At 34.3% G+C, this 20,955-nt stretch overlaps 1 protein-coding gene across 1 annotated transcript in view; it reads left to right on the top strand.

The window, feature by feature from the left end:
- The window catches only part of ATR (ATR serine/threonine kinase), a 103,456-nt gene that overhangs the window by 36,571 nt on the left and 45,930 nt on the right, over nucleotides 1-20,955 (top strand). The window contains exons 20-27 of the mRNA XM_032630094.1: nucleotides 6-99; nucleotides 1,087-1,212; nucleotides 8,511-8,717; nucleotides 9,797-9,910; nucleotides 14,058-14,173; nucleotides 17,897-18,017; nucleotides 19,372-19,509; nucleotides 20,341-20,551. Of these exons, the coding sequence (XP_032485985.1) occupies nucleotides 6-99; nucleotides 1,087-1,212; nucleotides 8,511-8,717; nucleotides 9,797-9,910; nucleotides 14,058-14,173; nucleotides 17,897-18,017; nucleotides 19,372-19,509; nucleotides 20,341-20,551 (1,127 nt within the window). The remainder of the gene's footprint in view (nucleotides 1-5; nucleotides 100-1,086; nucleotides 1,213-8,510; nucleotides 8,718-9,796; nucleotides 9,911-14,057; nucleotides 14,174-17,896; nucleotides 18,018-19,371; nucleotides 19,510-20,340; nucleotides 20,552-20,955) is intronic.

Genomic DNA, 20,955 nt, shown 5'->3' with positions numbered 1-20,955 from the left:
ATTAGGGATGCTGTGCAAGATTTTCTTCATGAAATATATTTTTTACCTGATCATCCAGAATTAAAAAAAATAAAAGCAGTTCTACAGGAATACAGAAAGGTATTTAATTTTTTATGTATGGTTTAGGAGATCACTGATACAAAATTATTCCTGAGTTCCAGAGCACTGAGTAGAGATTCTTTAGAATCATATCTAAGGATATTATAGTCATATTCTGATGGCTAATTTCTGATGACTGGATAATCCTATCTTGAGTCCATGATTTTTAGAAGGAAGTTTTCATCTAGATCAAAGATGTAGTAGGATTAGATAGAACAGAGAGCAAAGGATACAGTTCTTATGCCTTTACTACCCAGATCACTGTGTTCTTACTTACAGTCCCTAAAAGAAGTGACTGTAGCTGCATACTCTGAGTAAAGAAAAAAAGCTGTGGGAGGATTCCAATTTTTTTGTGCTACAAACCATGTTATGGAAGTGTCAGATCTGATTCTGAGCTTTACAAGGGGAATCATCTGTAGTTCCAACATCCTGAACTTCAGTGAACTCTCTGAAATTATAAAAATATTAGTGATGATTCCATAGAATTTTAGGGCAGGAAGTGGGATACCTGACCTTGGGTCAGAATAGCAGATGTATTTACTACAGATCGCAAGATTGATTCTGAAGACTTTATATGCTTTTTTACTGGGTAAATCATCAGTCATAAGAAAGTAAGTAGTCAAAATAAGGGGTGAATTATCTGCTTAATCTGTAGACCTCGTTCAAGGCTATTGTGTAGCCCTTTGTAAATTAAGGGAAACTTGCCTTTCTTACCAAGAAGGATTTATTTTGGATAAGTAAAGTCTTTAGTTGAAATAAAATTTTTCTCCAGATCTAAAGATTTTTGAATGAAATCCCTTTCCCTGAGAATTACTAAAAGTTCATATGCGATACAAAGGAAGAGATAGAAAGTATTTTTTAAAACTGCTTTCAATTGGGGTACAGTTTAACTACTTTAATGGTAACTATGTAGGAAATACAGGCCTTCTGAAATGGTTCCTGAAGTGATTAATTGATAAGGTGTATCTCTCTGTGCTCTTTATATAGGAGACCTCTGAGAGTACTGATCTTCAGACAACTCTTCAGCTATCAATGAAAGCAATTCAACATGAAAATGTAGATGTTCGTATTCATGCTCTTACAAGCTTGAAGGAAACCTTGTATAAAAATCAGGTATACCAAGATATAATTAAAGAGCTATAGAAAACAAAGGTTGGAAGTTTAAAGAAAAGATGACCGATTGGTGTATTTGCTTGAGATTCAGTAGGCTCAATGAAAGAAGTGATTTTTATTTTACCAAGATTATCAGATATGACTTAGAATCAGTAATTCATGAGATACCCTTTGAGGCTGAAGAGCTTTGCATATTTTTTTGTTGTTTTTGAATTGTCATGATTTGGCGGTTATATTTTAGGTTTACTGCATCTTCCTGAGGAAGGGTTGTTTGTGTTTGTACAGCAGCAGTTTTTGTGAGTTTTCTCATATAACTTCCTGTAGCTATCTTTCATATACAATTTCAGTAATTATGCCATTTTACATTTTGATGGAATTAACTGTGTTTTAATGAAGCTAAATTTTTAAATTTCCTTTTTTATGGGACCATGGACTTTGTTCTTTCTTTGTTCTTTATTCTTTATTCTTAGCATAATGTAGATTATCCCTAACCTTGGTAAGAGTGAGAATTGGTATTTAAAATACCAGATAACTATAGACTATAAATCATAAAGTGGAAAAATTTTAAATGAGGTATTCATTTTTGCATATCAAGAACCTATATGATGGGTCTTCCCTGGTGGGCCAGTGGTTAAGACTTCGCCTTCCAATGCATGGGGTGCAGGTTCAATCCCTGGTTAGGGAGCTAAAATCCCACATGCCTTGTGGCCAAAAGACCAAAACATAAAACAGAAGCAATATTGTAACAAATTCAATAAAGACTTTAAAAATGGTCTACATCAAAAAAATCTTAGAGCTTCCTTGGTGGCGCAGTGGTTGAGAGTCCGCCTGCTGATGCAGGGGACACGGGTTTGTGCCCCAGTCCCAGAGGATCCCACATGCCGCGGAGGCCGCTGAGCCTGCTCTTCACAATGGGAGAGGCCACAACAGTGAGAGGCCCGCGTACCACAAAAAAAAAAAAAAAAATCTTAAAAAAAGGAAAAAGAACCCATATGATAAGATATGAGAGCCTAAGACCCTCGGGAGTTAGTGAATTGCAAAACTGTGTTATATTTGTTTTCATGATAGAAGGAAGCATTTACTTAGGACAAAAGATATACATGATGGTAACAAGTACATGCTTCAGAGTCAGTGCACTTGTGTAACCAGTGTGGGAAACAGCCAACATGGAGATGATCCTACCACATGTGAGGAGCCTTGAATCTCCTTCACTGTAGGTTTCACACCCTCCTAACTGTAGATCTAGATTATCAGTAGATAATACAGTCAGTATACTGGCCCAAAACACTAGGAAAAAAGAGAGAAGGAAATGGTTTCTTTTCCAACTATAGCAAGAAGGTAACATCAAAGTTGAAAGCAGTTCAGTTAAGTTCTTGAATAGTGCTATCCAAAAGAATTTTCTGTGAGGATGGAAATGTTCTGCACCACACTGTATAAGTATTGCAGCCACTAGCCACATGTGGCTCTCTGGAGCACTTGAAATGTATGATTGAAGAACTGAATTTTTTATTTTATTTAATTTTGCTTAATTTAAATTTAAACAGCTGCATGTGGATAGTGGCTATCTTATTGGACTATCTTAGTGCAGCTCTAGAAGAACCTACAGCAATAACCAGAGTAGGAAAATGATGTAAGATAACAGGGTTAGAGATCAAGAGAGTCTTTGTAGCAATGCTGTGAGAGTCCGTGAAAGAACAAACACAAAAGATATTCTTTTAAAAGTTCAAATCTTAGCCACAGAGAAAGGAAAAGATACTTTAGGAGTGCGTTGAAAGACAGTGTTTATCTAAAAATAGATCTAAAGTTGTATAACTGTATAAACAAATAATTTGGTATAACATAGTAATAAAGCACACTTAAAGATGGTGTGACAGTTAATAAGGTGATGGCTAATGGAGCCTTGGATGCGTAACTATTTTGATGGACTGACCTTGCAAAAGTGCTGTACTCTAGGGTAGTCACCAGAGGATCATTGACATTAAAGAAATGACAGCTTCTACTCCTTACTTTTAAGGAGGAATATACATTTTTGAAGGAATAGAGGACAGCTAAGCTCAGTGGATAGCAGAAAAATTTAACTTCTGTGTCAAAAAAAATCAGGCTATAGATCAAACTAAGCAACCATATAACCACTTTATGAAAATAGATGCTGTTCAGGTTGAAGTGAATCCCTATGGTAAAATCCCAGAAGGACAAGTTGTTTGTGTTGAGACCAAAATAAACTTGGGTGACAATGCAGAATAAATAATAAAAAGATATATTTACTAATAATTACAAATCTGAGAATGAGCCCATTGAAAATAAAGCTGCTAGGGACTTCCAAGTTATCCTAGGATAATGGTGGATGTCTAAATGTGAATCTCTGTATACCCTGCAAAACGTCATAAACAGCAAAAAGGAGAGCAAATAAAACCACACATAAGTCACACCTTCAGCATAACTGTGAGACTGAGAATACTATGAACTTCAAATTACATGTAATCAGCAGAGCTATCTCTGGAGCTCATGCCACAAGCTTGTGTTGAGAGCAGTTAGATTCTGAGGAGACCCTATGAAAAAAAAGTGGACTGAAGGAACTATGGATGATGATAAAGCAAAGACAAAATCAACCGAGACGATCCCACTCTAGGTGCAACAATACTGAAAGTTGGTCTAAGAGGTGGTACATCAGAGAATTGGTTACGGGGAAGGTACTTGAAAGTGTGTAGATCCTAAGGTTGCAGTCTTTGGAAGCTATTATCTCTGGGGAGAAGTAAAAGAATAGGTAGGGGAAGGCACTTTTTGGAGAGAGTAGTAAACAGAAGGAAGAAAGTAAGAGAGAGAATGTTAAGGGTCCTGCAGAAATAAAAAGAAATCCACAAAATCAAAGATATACCTCCCCATACTACTCTCCTGCCAGTAAAAGCTACTTCTGAAAAAAATTACACTGAGCTATGCTGACAGAAAAGAGTACTTACAAAATCAGAATCTTGTAAGCCACTACAAAATCCTTACTGTTAACTGCATACAGCTATTATGAAGGGCCCACAATATAAATAGAAAAAAATATATGTTCTATACATATACTAAGTTACTATAAGACAAAAACAGAAAATGAAAATTAAATCTTTGGTTGATGACAATTTCTACCCCAAAACCAATCATAAAGCATAAGTAAACTGGACTTAGCACTATAACCTGAATTAAATATTTCAAGCAAGCATTTGCAGATATAAAAAAAGAATTAAGGGAATTTCCTGGCAGTCCAGTGGTTAGGACTCCACACTTGCACTGCTGAGGGCCCAGGTTCAACCCCTGGTCTGGGAACTAAGATCCTGCAAGCTGTGTGGCGTGGCCAAAAAAAAAAAAGAATTAAGTGAGAAATTTAAACAGAGAAATGGATAAAAAAACAAGATATGAAACAAGAGGTGACTGAACCGAAGAAATTGAAGAAATGAAGGTTAAATTATAAGGACCGTGGGGGGAGAATATATATGACTAAAACTTTAGTAAGGAGCATTGACGAAAGGCAGAAGAATTATCAAGAGAACAAAAATGAGATTAGAGAAAGGAGTACAAAGGATCAAAGAAGTAGGTGAAATAGAAGCTCGGCAAAGATTTCACATACAAATAGAGTTTCTCAAAAAGAAAAATAAAACAATAGAACATATATTTAAAACTATAATCCAAGAAAATTTTCTGGAAATAAAAGACTTTCATTTCATAAAATGAAATGATCCATTGTGTACCTGTGAACATTGACGCCAGAATAGTCAACCCTGAGACATATCTTAGACTTTAATAATAAGAAATCTTCAGGACCTACAGGTGAAATATTTTTTAAAAATCACTTAAAAGGGCAAGAAAAGTAAGTTAGTATCAGAATTCTCAACAGCAATATACAGAGTGAGCCTAGAGGATAGCAGCATTTTCAAAAACGTAAGGGACACAAAAATAAGCCAAGCTGTCCTTAGAATATCACAGATAAGAAACACAGTTTTAACATACAAGAATTGAAGAAATGGACTTTCCTGGCGCAGTGGTTGAGAGTCCGCCTGCCGATGCAGGGGACACGGGTTCGTGCCCTGGTCTGGGAAGATCCCACATGCCGCGGAGCGGCTGCGCCCATGAGCCGTGGCCGCTGAGCCTGCGCGTCCGGAGCCTGTTCTCCGCAATGAAAAAAAGAATTGAAGAAATGTGAGTTTCACAAGCAAGCCCTTCCTAAGAGGTATGCTAGAGAATGGCTTTACTCAATCAAGAGATGACTGGGGAGACTTTGGCAAAAGAACTTATGGTTACTAGTTATATATTTAACTAAAACAACGGTGGGGACAAATTTGGGAGAATTCTATGTAAATGCTATATATTTTAATAAAATAGAAATTATGCAAGTTTTTAAATGGGAGAAGAAGAGACTAAGATATAAATTAAATGAGCTTAGTCACTATTGCGTAGGCAACAACTAGGAATCAAAATATACTATTTAAAACTGGTAAACAGTTAAAGAAGGTTAAATAAAGAGACCAGAGACATTACAAAAGATATTTGTGTAAAGGGTACCTCTAGAACAAAAGTATAAATTTTCTTCTATACCAAAAGAAATTAATTTTTAGGAGCTAATTATAATTTTAAAAAACTTATAGAATTGAGGCCCAGCATATCAGTCATATTAATAAATGTGAAAGACCTTAAAAGAAAAAATATTACAAATTGACTTACAAAGCAGGAAACAACTCTGTGCAGTTTGTAATACACACATATAAAATAAATTATTTACAAAGGCTAAAAATAAAGGAGTGAGCAGATTTTTAAGTTGAAATAAGAAAGCAAGAATTCTGATTCTGCCCCTAGACAAAGTAGAATAGAAACCAAAAAGTATGAAATGTGACCAAAAAAGGGTACTTTATAATACTAAAAGCCGTAATTCACAAAAATACAATAGAAGATACGGAACTTACAAAGATGATACATTATGAATATATATACTCCTGAGCAAGCAAACCCATAGAGACAGAAGATAGATTAGTGGTTGCCTGGGCCTGGGAGGTTGGGAGGAAATGGTGAGTGAACTAATAATAGAATTAATGAAAAAAATCATACTGTTATTTTCATAAATGCTGAAACGGCCTTTGACAAACTGTACTATCCATTTCAGATAAAAACACTAAAGAAAATAGGAATCGATGGATAGTACTAATATATTATAAATGTATACGTATACATATGTGTGTTTATGTGTACTGCATACACACATGCACGCACACACATGCACGCATGCACACTTGATGGGGAAATAAGATGCATTCCCACTGAAAGCAAGCTTGCTCATTATCTCCACTACAATTTAACATTCAGTTGGAAATATTGACCAATGAATTTAGATAAGAGAAAAAAATCAGAGGCATAAGAATTGGAAAAGACATGAAACTATCTCTATTTGCAGATGGCATGCTAATATACTTGGAAAACTCTAGAAAATATCAATAAACAAGCTCAGACAACAAACAAATTCAGTAAGATAGGAGAATATAAAAATCATAATCTTCATATAGCAACAATAACCAGTTGGAAGACTTGTTGGAAAACCCAATTTACAGTAGTAACAGAAAAAGACAATATACTTAGGAGTAAGCGTAACAAGAAATGTATAAACCAATAAGAGGAAAACTGAAACACTTCTGAAAGACACAAAAATGTAATTGATTTAAACAAACGGAAACACCCCTTATTTATTGGGTAGGTTGACTCAATATTACAAAGATTTTAATTCTCCCTAGGATAGTTTATAAATTTAATGCCATCCCGAAGAAATGCCAAGTTGTTTGTTTTTTTAACTAGAGAAGTTCATACTAATGTTAAGATGGAAAAACAAACATGTAAAAAATAGCTAGGAAAAATCTGAAAAAAAAGCAACTGTGGGAGTTCAGTAGCCCTCCCAGACATTAATATACTCTACAGCCTCTATATAACAGTGTGATACTGGTACATGAGTAAACAGACATACCAGTGGGAAAAAAATAGTCTAGAAACAGACCCAAGTGTATATGGACATTTAGGACATGATAAAAACATGGATTTGTTTTTTTTTTTCTTTTCTTTCTTTCTTTCTTTATTTATTGAACACACACTCATTTTATAAATTCTTTTGGAATTGAATATTTTTTGCTGAAAAATGAAACCCAGTTTATCTAACCTAGAAGTGAAGTAAAAACATTTTTAAGCACTTAGGAGAGAGGTATATTTTAAAATTACCTTTCATTTAGTGTTCATGTATTTATCGTCTTGAGTATGAACTGCATTTATCTTTGCCAACTAAAATGTTCTTTTCCTTATTGTTTTCTAGTTTTAGCAAGGTAATGTATGTCTATAATTATATTAGTTTTGCTGTTTATTGGTTACTAGTTCATCTATTTTAAGTATTTATGCCTGAATAAACCTGTAATGTTATTTAAATGAGTTAACGTTGAAGTTTCTGGATGACATAAAATGTCTTTTTATTTTTCTTTTGAAACGTATTACTCTAATTTGAATCAGTTTTAACATGGAGTTTGAGATGCTCATATATGCTTTACTTTTGCTAGAAGGAAAATTATGTAAACAAAGTAGTTCTAAAGTGGTCACACAGGTACAATATCTAGATCTAACTGGCTTGAGAATAGTCATTTCTTATGCCTAACAGTTTTTCTTACAGCATCCTCAGTAGATAGATGAAAAAAGATTACTTGAACCAACATATTTTTTCATAAAGCCTACCTCTTTCTTCCTACGTCTTTTTTTTTTAAATCATCCCCACAGGACTCTTTTCCCATATCTTTTTCTGCTGTACTAGCTTTTTATACACTCCTCAGTTTTCTTATTTTAATTAATAGCTCTTCCTTATTGACTTATTTACTAAAATATCTATTATCTTTGAAAAGATACTCTGAGCTCTTTTTCATCTTCTTCATTTCTTCTTTACCTTGTACACATATTTGTTACTATACATATTGTATGATATTTTATCTGTTCGTTTACATGTTTATTTTCCCATTGGGATAAGACTATGTCTTATTTCTGTATACTGATGTAATAATACTCAGTAACTTTATTTAATGGATTAATGATTAAAACTTTTAAGCACACTTAATGATTCTAATCCCACAGAACATATTGTGGACTATATTATGTGAACTCAGCAAAAACTAGGTGAAAAGACTAAAGACATAGTAATTTAATTTTGTCAATATTTGTCAGATATTCCTTAATATTTTTAAGCTTTCTGGTTAGGACAATATACTAGTTTGTAGAAGTTATATATAAACTTTCTACTTTTATTTTAGGAAAAACTGATCAGATATGCAACAGATAGTGAAACAGTGGAACCTGTTATTTCACAGTTGGTGACAGTGCTTTTGAAAGGTTGCCAAGATGCAAACTCTCAAGCTCGGTTGCTCTGTGGGGAATGCTTAGGGGAATTGGGAGCAATAGATCCAGGTCGGCTAGATTTCTCAACCACTGAAACCCAAGGAAAAGATTTTACATTTGTGGTAAGTTCTGGTAATTTGGAATGACCAGAAGAGTTCACTGTCCTAATGGGGTTTCTATATTACATTTACAAGAAACTGTTCAGGTTATCCTTAGTGGCAGCTTGATCTAAACTAGACAATTTAGGTAATTTCTGAGTTTATTCCTTAATACTATTGCAGAGACCTTTAGCCAAAAACTATAAAGTTGGAGTCCAGTCTAGTGTGCTATGTTCTTTTAAATAAACTTTCTAGGGACTTCCCTGGTGGCACAGTGGTTAAGCATCTGCCTGCCAATGCAGGGGGCACAGGTTCGATCCCTGGTCCGGGAAGATCCCACATGCTGTGGAGCAACTAAGCCCGTGTGCCACAACTACTGAGGCTGCGTGCCACAACTGAAGCCCCCCGCGCCTAGAGCCCATGATCCGCAACAAGAGAAGCCACCGCAATGAGAAGCCCACGCACCACAGCGAAGACCCAACGCAGCCAAAAATAAATAAAACAAAAACAATAAATAAGCTTTCTAACCTAATCATGACAGATACTTAAAATCTAATTATTTAAATTTTACTATTGAAACACAATTGCTAAGTGTCTCCATGGGAAACTGATTCCCAGGGTGTTTTAATAGTGTGTATATAAAAATGTTTCCATAGTCGAATGAGTGTGGGAAATCTTGTAAAACAAAATTAAACAGAACTTTTAATATATTTGGGAATGTTATGAATCTCCTAGAGAAGAGTGTGTGAAAATTATTTTTTGGAGCTTCTCAGCTGACCAAGGTTCTACAGAATGCAAGTTAGGAAATTCTATATGTACAATTTGCTTTCTAAGAGGTAAAAAACAAAAAATGCAAATTGCTGGATTTATGTAAAAGTTGAATGAGTCTAACACTTTATAAATGGTCTGAAAAGCCTTAGATTTGGCTTCTTAGCTACAGATTATATTTTAGTCTTGGTACCAAACTTTGTTTAAACCTTACTGAGCTTTCCTTTTCTAAGTTAAATTGACTTAGGTGACTAAGTTAAATTCACCATGGAATGAGGTACAGTTTAAGAAAATGTATACAAATTAGCCTGTAATTTTTTCTTGTTCTTATTGAGACTGGAGTAGAAGATGCAAACTTTGCCTATGGATTATTGATGGAACTAACAAGAGCTTACCTCGCATATGCAGATAACAGCCGAGCTCAAGATTCAGCTGCTTATGCCATTCAGGTAAGAGTGCATATAGACATTACTGGCTTTATGTTATTAAATTCTAGTAAGAAAGTTGTAAATTCTATGCTTTAGAAACTCCTATTTTTTTTTTGACTGTCATTTTTATTATCAAAGTAATACAAGTTCTTAACAAAAATTTCAAAGAGTACAGAAATGTACCCTCCTAACAGATTATTATATGTACTTTGAAGTTTTTTCTGTGTATATACAAATATATATGTTTCCTCCACCAAACAAGCAGATCATAGTACTTGATTTTCTTCTGTGCTTAATAGTCTTATCTTGTGTAATTTTCCATGTCAGTACATATATCTCTAATTCATTCTTTTCAATGACTTAATATTCAGTATGAACATGCCGTAATTTGTTTAAGAAATTTATTTAACACATTTAGGTTGTGTTCAGTGTTTTGTTTTTACAAAAAAATGATTTTGAAAACATGCATAATTTCTAAGTACTTGAGTGAATATATATCAATAATATAAATATCCAGAAATTAAAATGTCTCAGAGCAGATACAGAGTTTACGTTTGATAGATTTCATCAAAAAAGTTTCACCAGTTTATATTCCCTTGACAAACCTGCCCTTAATTAAAATTTTAAGTCTTTGCCAGTGACAAATAAAAAATGATGTTGTTTCATTTTAATTTACATTTAATTATGAGAGAGATGTAACATCTTTTATATATTTGTTGCTTTTTTGTGAATTTTCTCTACATGATCTTTTCCCGTTTTTTCCTTGGTATTGGTCTTTTTTTTAACGATACTGGGGGTAGGAGTTTATTTATTTATTTATTATTTTTGCTGTGTTGGGTCTTCGTTTCTGTGCGAGGGCTTTCTCTAGTTGTGGCAAGTGGGAGCCACTCTTCATCGCGGTGTGCAGGCCTCTCACTATCGTGGCCTCTCCTGTTGCGGAGCACAGGCTCCAGACGCGCAGGCTCAGTAGCTGTGGCTCACGAACCTAGTTGCTCCGTGGCATGTGGGATCCTCCCAGACCAGGGCTTGAACCCGTGTCCCCTGCATTAGCAGGCAGATTCTCAACCACTGTGCCACCAGGGAAGCCCTTAACTGATTTTTTAAGACCTATTTTGATGTAGTGGAAATTAACCCTATGTCTACCATACGTGTAATAAATATTTTTCCAGTTTGACTTTTTTTGCCCCTTTTCATGATATTTTTTTTAATTAAAAGATTTTTTATTTTGTTAGATATTCAGGTCTGAAATTCATGGTTAGAGGTATGATTTAAACATATTTGGAAGTTTTCATAGTTCATAGTAGAGATGGCATTTACAACTGTGATTCTGGATGGGATGATCAAGAGAGGGAGTATGTATAGATTAAAAGGTTCTAATAATTGAGACCTGGAAAATGAGAGCTCAGTGAGAAGAGGGAAAAAGTAAGAAAACTGAGAAGGAGCTACCAATAAGGTAGGAGAATATGGTGTTCTGGAAGACAAAGTGTTTCAGGAAGTATGGAGTGATCCAAATGCTGATCATAGGTTTGATAATTTCAGGGTTGAGAATTGACCATTGGCTGTATTAACATAAAGGTCATTGGTGACCTTGACAAGAGCAGTTTCAGTGTAGTTTAGAAAGCCTCATTAGAGTATTTTTAAGAACATGTGGGAAGAGAGAATTAGAGAAATTACAGAAACTCTTTTGAGGAGTGTTGCTATCAAGGAGAGCGGAAGAATGAGATAGTAGCTGGGGAGGAAAGGGCGTAAAGATGGCAAAAAAAACAACATGTTTATCTGTTGCTTGGGAACAGTTCAGTGGGAGGAGAACAGCATTGTTGTATAAGAGAATTGGTATAATACTATTTTAAATAGGTAAAGAGATGTGGAATATAGTGTACCAGTGGAAAGAGTAGCCTTAATTAAAAACAAACACAATTTGGGACTTCCCTGGTATCCAGGGGTTAAGACTCCACACTCCCAATGCAGGGTGCCTGGGTTTGATCCCTGGCCAGGGAACTAGAGCCTGCATGCCGCAACTAAGACCTGGCGCAGCCAAAAAAAAAAATTTTAAAAGAAAAAGAAACAAACAAGGGACTTTCCTCGTGGTGCAGTGTTTAAGAATCTGCCTGCCAGTGCAGGGGACACAGGTTTGAGCCCTGGTCCGGGAAGATCCCACATGCCACAGAGCAACTAAGCCCATGCGCCACAGCTACTGAGCCTGTGCTCTAGAGCCCACGAGCCACAACTACTGAGCCCATGCGCCACAACTACTGAAGCCCACGTGCCTAGAGCCCATGCTCTGCAAAAAGAGAAGCCTCCACAATGAGAAGCCCGTGCACCTTTGGTAGTGTATATATGTCCATGCCACTCTCTCACTTCGTCCCAGCTTACCCTTCCCCCTCCAGCCGCATAGCACAGGGAGATCAGCTTGGTGCCTTGTGACCACCTAGAGGGGTGAGATAGGGAGGGTGGGAGGGAGACACAAGAGAGGGGAGATGTGGGGATATATGCATATGTATAGCTGATGTTATAAAGCAGAAACTAACACACCATTGTAAAGCAATTATACTCCAATAAAGATGTTAAAAAAAAAAAAAAGAAGCTCGCACACTGCAGCGAAGAGTAGCCCCAGCTCACCACAACTAGAGACAGCCCACGCACAGCAACGAAGACCCAACGTGGCCATAAATTAACTAATTAATTAATTAATTAAAAAATAAAACATATAATTGTGACTCATTAAATTAGAGTAAATTAAAAAGAAAAAACCAATTCATCTGTAGTAACAAAAGAGAAAGCAGAGCATATAAGCACTGATACTGATATTGCCAGGCTGGGGAGATATTAGCATGGAAATTGTGGAGATCTCTTGTGATTGCTTGTTTTCTCAGTGAAATATGAAGCAAGATCTACAACTGTAAGTATATGTGTTTTTTGTTTTTTCTTCCAATTTTATTGAGATATAATTGACATACAGAGCTGTCTAAGTTTAAGACGTGTAGCATAATGATTTGACTTACATTGTGAAATGATTATCACAATAAGTTTAGTGAACATCGATTATCTCATATAGATACAAAATTAAATTTTAAAAAAGATATTCTTCCTTGTGATTAGAACTCTTGGGATTTATTCTCTTAACTTTCATATATAACATATAGCAGTGTTAATTAATATTTATCATGTTGTACAATACATCCCTAGTATTTATTTATAACTGGAAGTTTGTACCTTTTGACTGCCTTTATCTAATTCCCCTCCCCAACACTAAAAGTATAAATGGTCCCAAGACCAAAAAGTTAGCCAATTGCTGATTTACTAAGTCTGTTATTGGAGGTTGATTATGAGGACTTCTGTAGCCAGAGTGACTTTGCAAACTTCAGAAAAAGCTGGCTTCAAACAAAATTTTAATAACATTTTAAAGTTAAATGAAAATGTTTTGAATATTTCTGTATTTGAACTTTCATAAACTTCCTTACTTTTATTAAAAAATACTAAATATAAGTATAAAGTACATATTCTATTAGACAGTATTTATACTTTATAATTATTAGGAATACAACTATTGCATGTGGTCCTTTTCAGTGAAATTAGAAAGAAAGAATAGTAGATGATGGGAGATATAATACCCTAACATATTTGTCTTGTTTTAAAGATTGATATTGGGGACAAAGATTTTTTTTTTTCTTTATAAAATCCCACTTGTTTTATTTTCAGGAAAGTAAAATATAACCATTTCATTGATGGACTTGAATAGTAAATTGGTCTTTAACATTTGCATCTTATTTTCAGAATTTTAAGCTCAGTACTTTATATATAGAATTTGAGATATCTTGAATTTTTGAACTATTTTGTATTTGTAGTTACATTCATTAAAATTCAGAAAAGGTTAAATTCTAAAAATTCTACAAATATAGAAAATTCCAATTTTTTCCTCCAAATAGCTTAGTCATTTGTTTCAATACATGTTATGTACAGCACAGAAATTGCATGTTCAAATATTACCACAGCTTTGTGACCTTGAGTAAGTCACCTAAATGGTTTTAAGCATTGAGACAACTCCAAAATTTTATCATTTTATGTATTTTTCTATGTATTTTTATGGCTGTAATGTGAAGAATGTTGATGGATGTAAAGGTTTATCTGTTTCATTGACGATTTACAACTGTAAAATATGTATTTGTAGGAGTTACTTTCTATTTATGACTGTAGAGAGATGCAGACCGATGGCCCAGGTCACCAATTGTGGAGGAGATTTCCCGAGCATGTTCGGGAAATACTGGAACCTCATCTAAATACTAGGTCTGTAGACTCATTAAAACTATTTTCATAAAATTGTTTTTAACTTTATAAACTAAATGTTATCCTTGATATAACTTTTTAGCATTAAAATTATTTTTAGTATGTTCTAATATGTGTTTTGCACTAAGATTTATGCTTATAATATTGTCAAAATGAGAAGTATAGTCTGCTCATTGTTTAAATTCTGTAACTTTATTTAGTATTTAGACAAATTCAGTGAAACTGAAAGGATTGATTTTTTTTTTTAATTCAACTGTCAGTAGTACTTTGAAAAATCTACTTTAAATTGAATGTGAGTTGAAACTTTTGATGGGTCTAATTAACACAGAAATTTAAGAATTTAAAGCTAGTCCCAAAGCCTTTAGTAATCCCGGTTAGAGATTAGAGATTTTTAGCCCTACCAATTTCTCCTCATGAAAATATTTTCTCCTTCTACTTTTAAAAAAAGTATTTTCTACCTTTTTTCCTCCCCATTTTAATAACTTTGTTAGGACTGATTGAAGGCCATAAATAATTTTTAGTTAGAAACTTTAATTTTAGGTAGTCTAAGTCACAAGCTTATTGGATATGTGACCTTGCATAAATGTAGTCTTTGAGCCTTAGTAGACATGTAGTAAAATCCTTTATAAAAGCCCTTAAGTATGCATACTTATTTGCTAGATACCCTTTAATATTTAGAAACCTTTTAAACATCATTTTATTTCTTAGGAAGAGCATTGTTTAAAGATGTAAAATAAATGTTTGTGTTTTCTTTTTTGAGGATTCCATACTTCTCCATTTATCTATATTTTATAGCACATATAGATGCTTAAGAGTTTCTGTGATCTCGTGGAAAGTTTATGGTTTTTAGAGTCATGTAGACCGAAACTTGAATCTTTTTTTTTTTGCTGTACACGGGCCTGTCACTGTTGTGGCCTCTCCCATTGCGGAGCACAGGCTCCGGACGTGCAGGCTCAGCGGCCATGGCTCACGGGCACAGCCGCTCCGCGGCATGTGGGATCTTCCCAGACCAGGGCACGAACCCGTGTCCCCTGCATTGACAGGCAGACTCTCAACCACTGCGCCACCAGGGAAGCCCCGAAATTTGAATCTTGACTCTGCATTTGCTCACTCTAAAAATCTTGGGCAATTTACTTAATATTTCCAAGTCTCAGTTTTTTTCATCTTGAAAATGTGGATAGCTTTACTTAAATTATATGATTGTTAGGAATAGAGAAGATAATGTTAAAAAGTACCTAGCAGAGTGCCTGACATTTGACTTAGACTCAATAATAAATGTTTATTCAATGTCAGCTTGTTGAATTTTGCTTTTTTTTGGAAGGGGTAGTGTGGCTATTCCCTACTTCATGTGAAGTAGAAGCCACCATTTCTGCCCACTTGTTATTCAATTTAGTATTTCTTAAGCCAACATTTTCTGCCCACTTGTTATTCAAGTTAGTATTTCTTAAGAAGCCAACATTTCCTGCCAACTTCTTATTCTTTCATAAGAAGAATATTTAAGTGGTCATTTATAAGAGTGATCTTAGCAAAGCAATGAGAATTCTTATGATCCTTCTACTTTTATATCTGGGAGTTTGAAGGAACCTCTCAGATGGTCCCTCAATGGTAGAAGTTCAATTTATCTAGCTGGAATCTGCTCATTGAAATCACCACCTCATAAATGTAAGAAATCAATAGAGAGCAATATTAATGGAATTGACTCACTTTTGTATGAAACACCAAGATACCAGGTTAGCCTGTAGGGCAGTTTTATAGCTTGGACTGCTTGATATTTTCTCCACAGGGCCTAGGAGAAATAAAAGACTTCCTAAAACCATATCCTTGTTTTTGCTGCTTTAAAGTTACACTCCTATACTCTCCTTTAATTTATTTTTTTTTCACTTGGGCTGTTTATACGCAGTCACTAAACCTAGGTCAAAGGGATGGCTATGTTTGGGAGATTTGATTTTTAGAACTAGATAGATCAACTACAGTTCAAAATTGCCACAGAAATAATTTTAGGAGAAAATATCAGGATGTGTCTTGACAGAACCTGACTTGTACCCCAATATCAGTAGTTTTCTAACTAAGTTTACCATAAAACTTGGTAAAATCATCTAGAGAATTCATGAAGATTCAAAATAGTGATGGTTAACTGAGAGATTATTGGGTTTTTCAGTTTTTAGCAATTTGTGATACAGTGAAATATATAATGTTTGCCGAGAACCTTGAGTATAGGGCATTAATTACATTTGTCATTTCCTAACCTTGCATTGGTGATTAAAAAGGAACCCACTCACCTCAAAAAATTGCTGTACACATGGGTAAGATGAGACCTGTTTGAACATGTTTAAGTGTTAACACTCAGGAGCAAATAGAAAGGATCATGTTGAAGTTACGGAAGAGAGAAGTGGTAATTGATATAATAGGGACCCCGAGGGGCATCCAAAATGGTAGCCATATATCTAATGGGAGATTAGATTAGAGGAAGTGAAATCTCTTTCTCTGTAATAGGGGAAGATAAAATAATGGATGGAACTCAGCAAATTTTACAGATTTAGTTGTGGGATTGTGTTAATGGTTTCTTCTTTTTTTTTTTTTCATGAAGTAAGAAGTATAGGAGATGAGATTATTGGCTGAAAGTGGCAGTGGAGTTGGTATAGGTGATGTAAGGAGAGCAGTGATGATTTGAAATAGCCACTGTGGAAAGAGAAGAGAGAGCTGATAAGGAAAACTTAAAAGGATTCCTGGGCAGTGTAGAGGTCCATTGACGTTGAAGACTAAGATATGTAGTAGTACTAATCTCATAAGCAATTTAATGATTTTTCCTCTATCAATGCAGTGGCCTAGGTATCATTTCAGTGAAGGCAGGCATTTAGACTGATCCAAGGTTGGGAGCTTGGTGGATGGGTACAGCTGGTAAAGAAAATGTGGGAGTGGAGTGCATACAGGATATTACCAAGAGAGTACTTGAAGTGAAGCACTGTGGAGACCAAGCTGGCTAGGGAGAGAGGTAATGAAAGGAGGGTATTATAGATCAGGAGAGTTTAGCAGAGTCAAGGGACAAAAGGTTTCAGTGAGAGAACAGATGTGTCAGAGTAACTGAGCAAAAGAACTGGAACTTTGGGAAACTGGCCATAAAGTGAGGTCTAAATAGTACATTTTGGAAGTGAAGAACTTTCTCTGTATTGGCAAGGGAGTCCCGATAAAGAAGTAGAGGGGAAAGTCATTGAGAAGTTTTCATTTTGACTAGATGGTCCAGCCAGACATTGAAGTCACTCAGGATGATAAAACTTGGTGAAGAAAGAAAATGCAGAGCAATTTACTAAATTTATCAGTGAGTTTGGTAATCAGTGGGTTTGGTAGATGCCCATAATGAGGAGTAGAGAATAGTATATATACCTGGGTGGCTTGAACCTCAAAGGAACAGATCTTTCTTGTACAATGATGGGGTTGGAAGGATCTGAAAGGAGCATTGAGGAAGGGAGGAAGCAGACTTAAATCCTTTGAAGTACTTGGGGTGTGCGTGAATGACCTACTGCCCTGCCATTAAGAAGGCTTTAGGGAAAGTAGTGTCTTTAGCCAGATTTCAATAAAGGCAAGGCAGTAGTGAGGTAGTCAGTGAAAGAGTTGATGTAGTTTCTTATGCTTTCTTTACTAAAGTTTTAAACAGATGGATATATAGATATAATATTATAAAATATATATATATATATTTTTAATAAACAATTTTTAAAATTACAGATATAAGAGTTCGCAGAAGTCAACAGATTGGTCTGGAGTAAAGAAGCCAATTTACTTAAGTAAATTAGGTAATAACTTTGCAGAATGGTCAGCATCTTGGGCAGGTTATCTTATAACAAAGGTAAGAACTCTGTTCAGAATTTTTAACTGAACAGAAATTGTAAAGGCAATGAGAACATCTATCTGAATGCATAGTACACACAGTAGGAATTGTAATATTTGTGCTGATATAGAAGTTTTCATAGGAAATGTTTACTACTAGAGAGTAACAATTACTCTGTTGTTACTAGTAACAGTTTCTGAGTAAGAAGGTAGTTGTTTTATCAAGCAAATTGCTATGTTCTTCATGTGTTTGTAAAATGTCTATTATGTCTGTTCATTTAAGGTTGTAAAATAATACTGTTTAAAAGGATATAAATGCTTTATCAGACTTTTTTACATAATAAAACAATTTCTTAGGTAATAAAAAGATAATATTATCCCTTAGTGGCTACTTCTAAAAGAGGATACATTATCTGAACTTCCTCCAAAATAAAAGTAGAGGTTTTTTAAAAATGAAATTCCATGGAAAAATAGAGGTATATTTCTGACGTTTTCCTAATATGAAATTTTTACATACCTGACAAACGAAAAGGTACCCTGTGTTCACCCAAAATGTTTAAGGTGTATTTAAATTTCACAACTTTTGTTTTTAATTCATATTTCTGTTAGTGTTTTAAAATATTACTATAATTTGTACCTGGTAATTTCAAGAAAGTGTCTCTCATTTTTTAATGAACATACTGAAAATATAATATGTGAAATATTAAATTAATACTCTTTAATTATTTTCAGCTATGGAATATTTTATTTAGTTGTAATTTAGTTTGTTTTTTTTTAAGTGAAGGATTTGTATTTGAAGAAGGAAAAACCTTTAAATTTTTATAAGAGAACAGTAATGTTGGTAAATTGAAGGTTAGATTATACCAATAAAATTTGACTCTAACACCAAGTAATTTAATTTTTTTATTTCTTTCATTTTGTTTCCTATAGTTAATCACTGTTTATTACTTAATAAAAATGTGATCTTGTACTTAATGTGCTGGCCCAGAGAATACCTTCTGGTTACTTTCCTCATCTATGTGCTCAAGGAATAAATATACTAAATTTAAAGTTAGCTAAGTAAAATATACTGTATTTAGGGAAGTTAATCTGTAACAAAACGTGATTCATTTTAAAATGAACTGTAAGGGGAAAAGACCATTTTTGCTGAGATAGTCGGCAGCCCAGGTAGCTATATTGCCTGTAGGGGTGTCAGCAGTTCAGGCACTTGACCAAAGGGATGGTGATCTGAAATTCTCCCTGCTTTGAGTGCATTTCTCCATAGAATACCCACTCTGCAATGTTAAATTAGCTCACATGTTATTTTTTGGCATTAATCAAAAGAATAAAATGAATAAAACTACTTACTCTCTCTAAACCATTGGAGTTTATAGGTGCGGCATGATCTTGCCAGTAAAATCTTCACCTGCTGTAGCATTATGATGAAGCATGATTTCAAGGTGACCATCTATCTTCTTCCACATATTCTAGTGTATGTTTTGTTGGGTTGTAATCAAGAAGATCAGCAGGAGGTAAGAAATATCATTTTATTTGGTTTCTGTTTGTCCAGACATTTATGCAATATGATTAGTATTAAAAAGGCTACATATTAGTAGGAAATGTAGATCGAGGTATGCTATAATATGTAAGTACATATGAAAATGCTTACAAAATCCTTTTTTTATACTTTTATTTATCAAAGAGTTATATAATGCTTAGTTCATATCCTTTACCTATTTGTGGTTGTGTATGTGTGTGTCCTTTTTAAATAATTGGTAGTTTGATATGTATTCTGGATACCAGTTTGTGCCAGTCATCTCTCACAGAAATTTTTTCCAGTTAGTGGTTTTCTTTTTAACCTTTGTTTATACCTTTTGCCATGCAGAAATTTTAAATATAAATGCCAAATTTATAAATCTTTTATAGCTTTTTAATTTAAACCTTTTATGTGATGCCTTCTCTTATCCAATGTCATGAACATATTTTCCTACATCTTTTTGATCCTTTTGTTTTAACATGCCCTTCAATTACTCTGAAATTGATTTTTACAGATACTGTGAGATATTGTTTAAAGTTTTATTTTCTACTAGTTAACAAGTAGTTTCGTGATCATTTATTGAATAATCTAGAAGAATTTTTAAATATTTTTATATTTACTCTCATGACTCTTTTACAGTATATTTTCTTTTCAGGGAAACATTTTATTGGCTTAATTATAGATGAGAAAAATGATTTATTATTAATGTATGATGGATTTTTTTCTTTTGAAAATTATTGCCTTAAAGTGGTTAGTCTTATATGTCAGGTAATTGTAAAATGATATTATGCAGACATATTATTCACCATAAAATGATTCTTCCTAGGTTTATGCAGAAATTATGGCAGTTCTAAAGCATGACGATCAGCATACCATAAGTACCCAAGACAGTGCATCTGATCTGTGTCAGCTCAGTACACAGACTGTGTTCTCCATGCTTGACCATCTCACACAGTGGGCAAGGCACAAATTTCAGGCACTGAATGCTGAAAAATTTCCACAAGGCAAATCAAACAGAAATAAGGTGGACTCCATGAGTAAGTCATAACTTCTGTATACTTCCTTCTCTTAATTATTAACAAGTTAGCTCCTTTCTGTATCAGTTCTGTAATTTAAGCATTAGCTTTTAAAAGACCTATGTTTTCTTGCATGCCTTTTTTTCCCCTTTAAGATGGCCTTTTTACTGAGAAAGAGCAGTGAATTTATAGTTAGAAAACCTCTCTTTAAATTCTTACTGTCACTTCCTTAAGCAAAACACATACCTAATTTTTCTTTGCATAAAATAGGGTTGATTTTATCTCCCTTAGAAGATTGAGGATTAATTGGGATGGTGATGATATAAATTAAGTGCGTATATATATGAACAGTGAAGTGTTCTTTATACTTTTTCACTTATAAGATACTCTTTGCAGTCTTTTTCACATTTAAGTTTTAAATTTCA

Source organism: Phocoena sinus, chromosome 4 (assembly GCF_008692025.1).
Source record: "Phocoena sinus isolate mPhoSin1 chromosome 4, mPhoSin1.pri, whole genome shotgun sequence".
NCBI lineage: Eukaryota > Metazoa > Chordata > Mammalia > Artiodactyla > Phocoenidae > Phocoena > Phocoena sinus.
The sequence above is the reverse complement of the archived record's forward strand: the minus strand, read 5'-3'. Positions and strand labels throughout refer to the sequence as shown.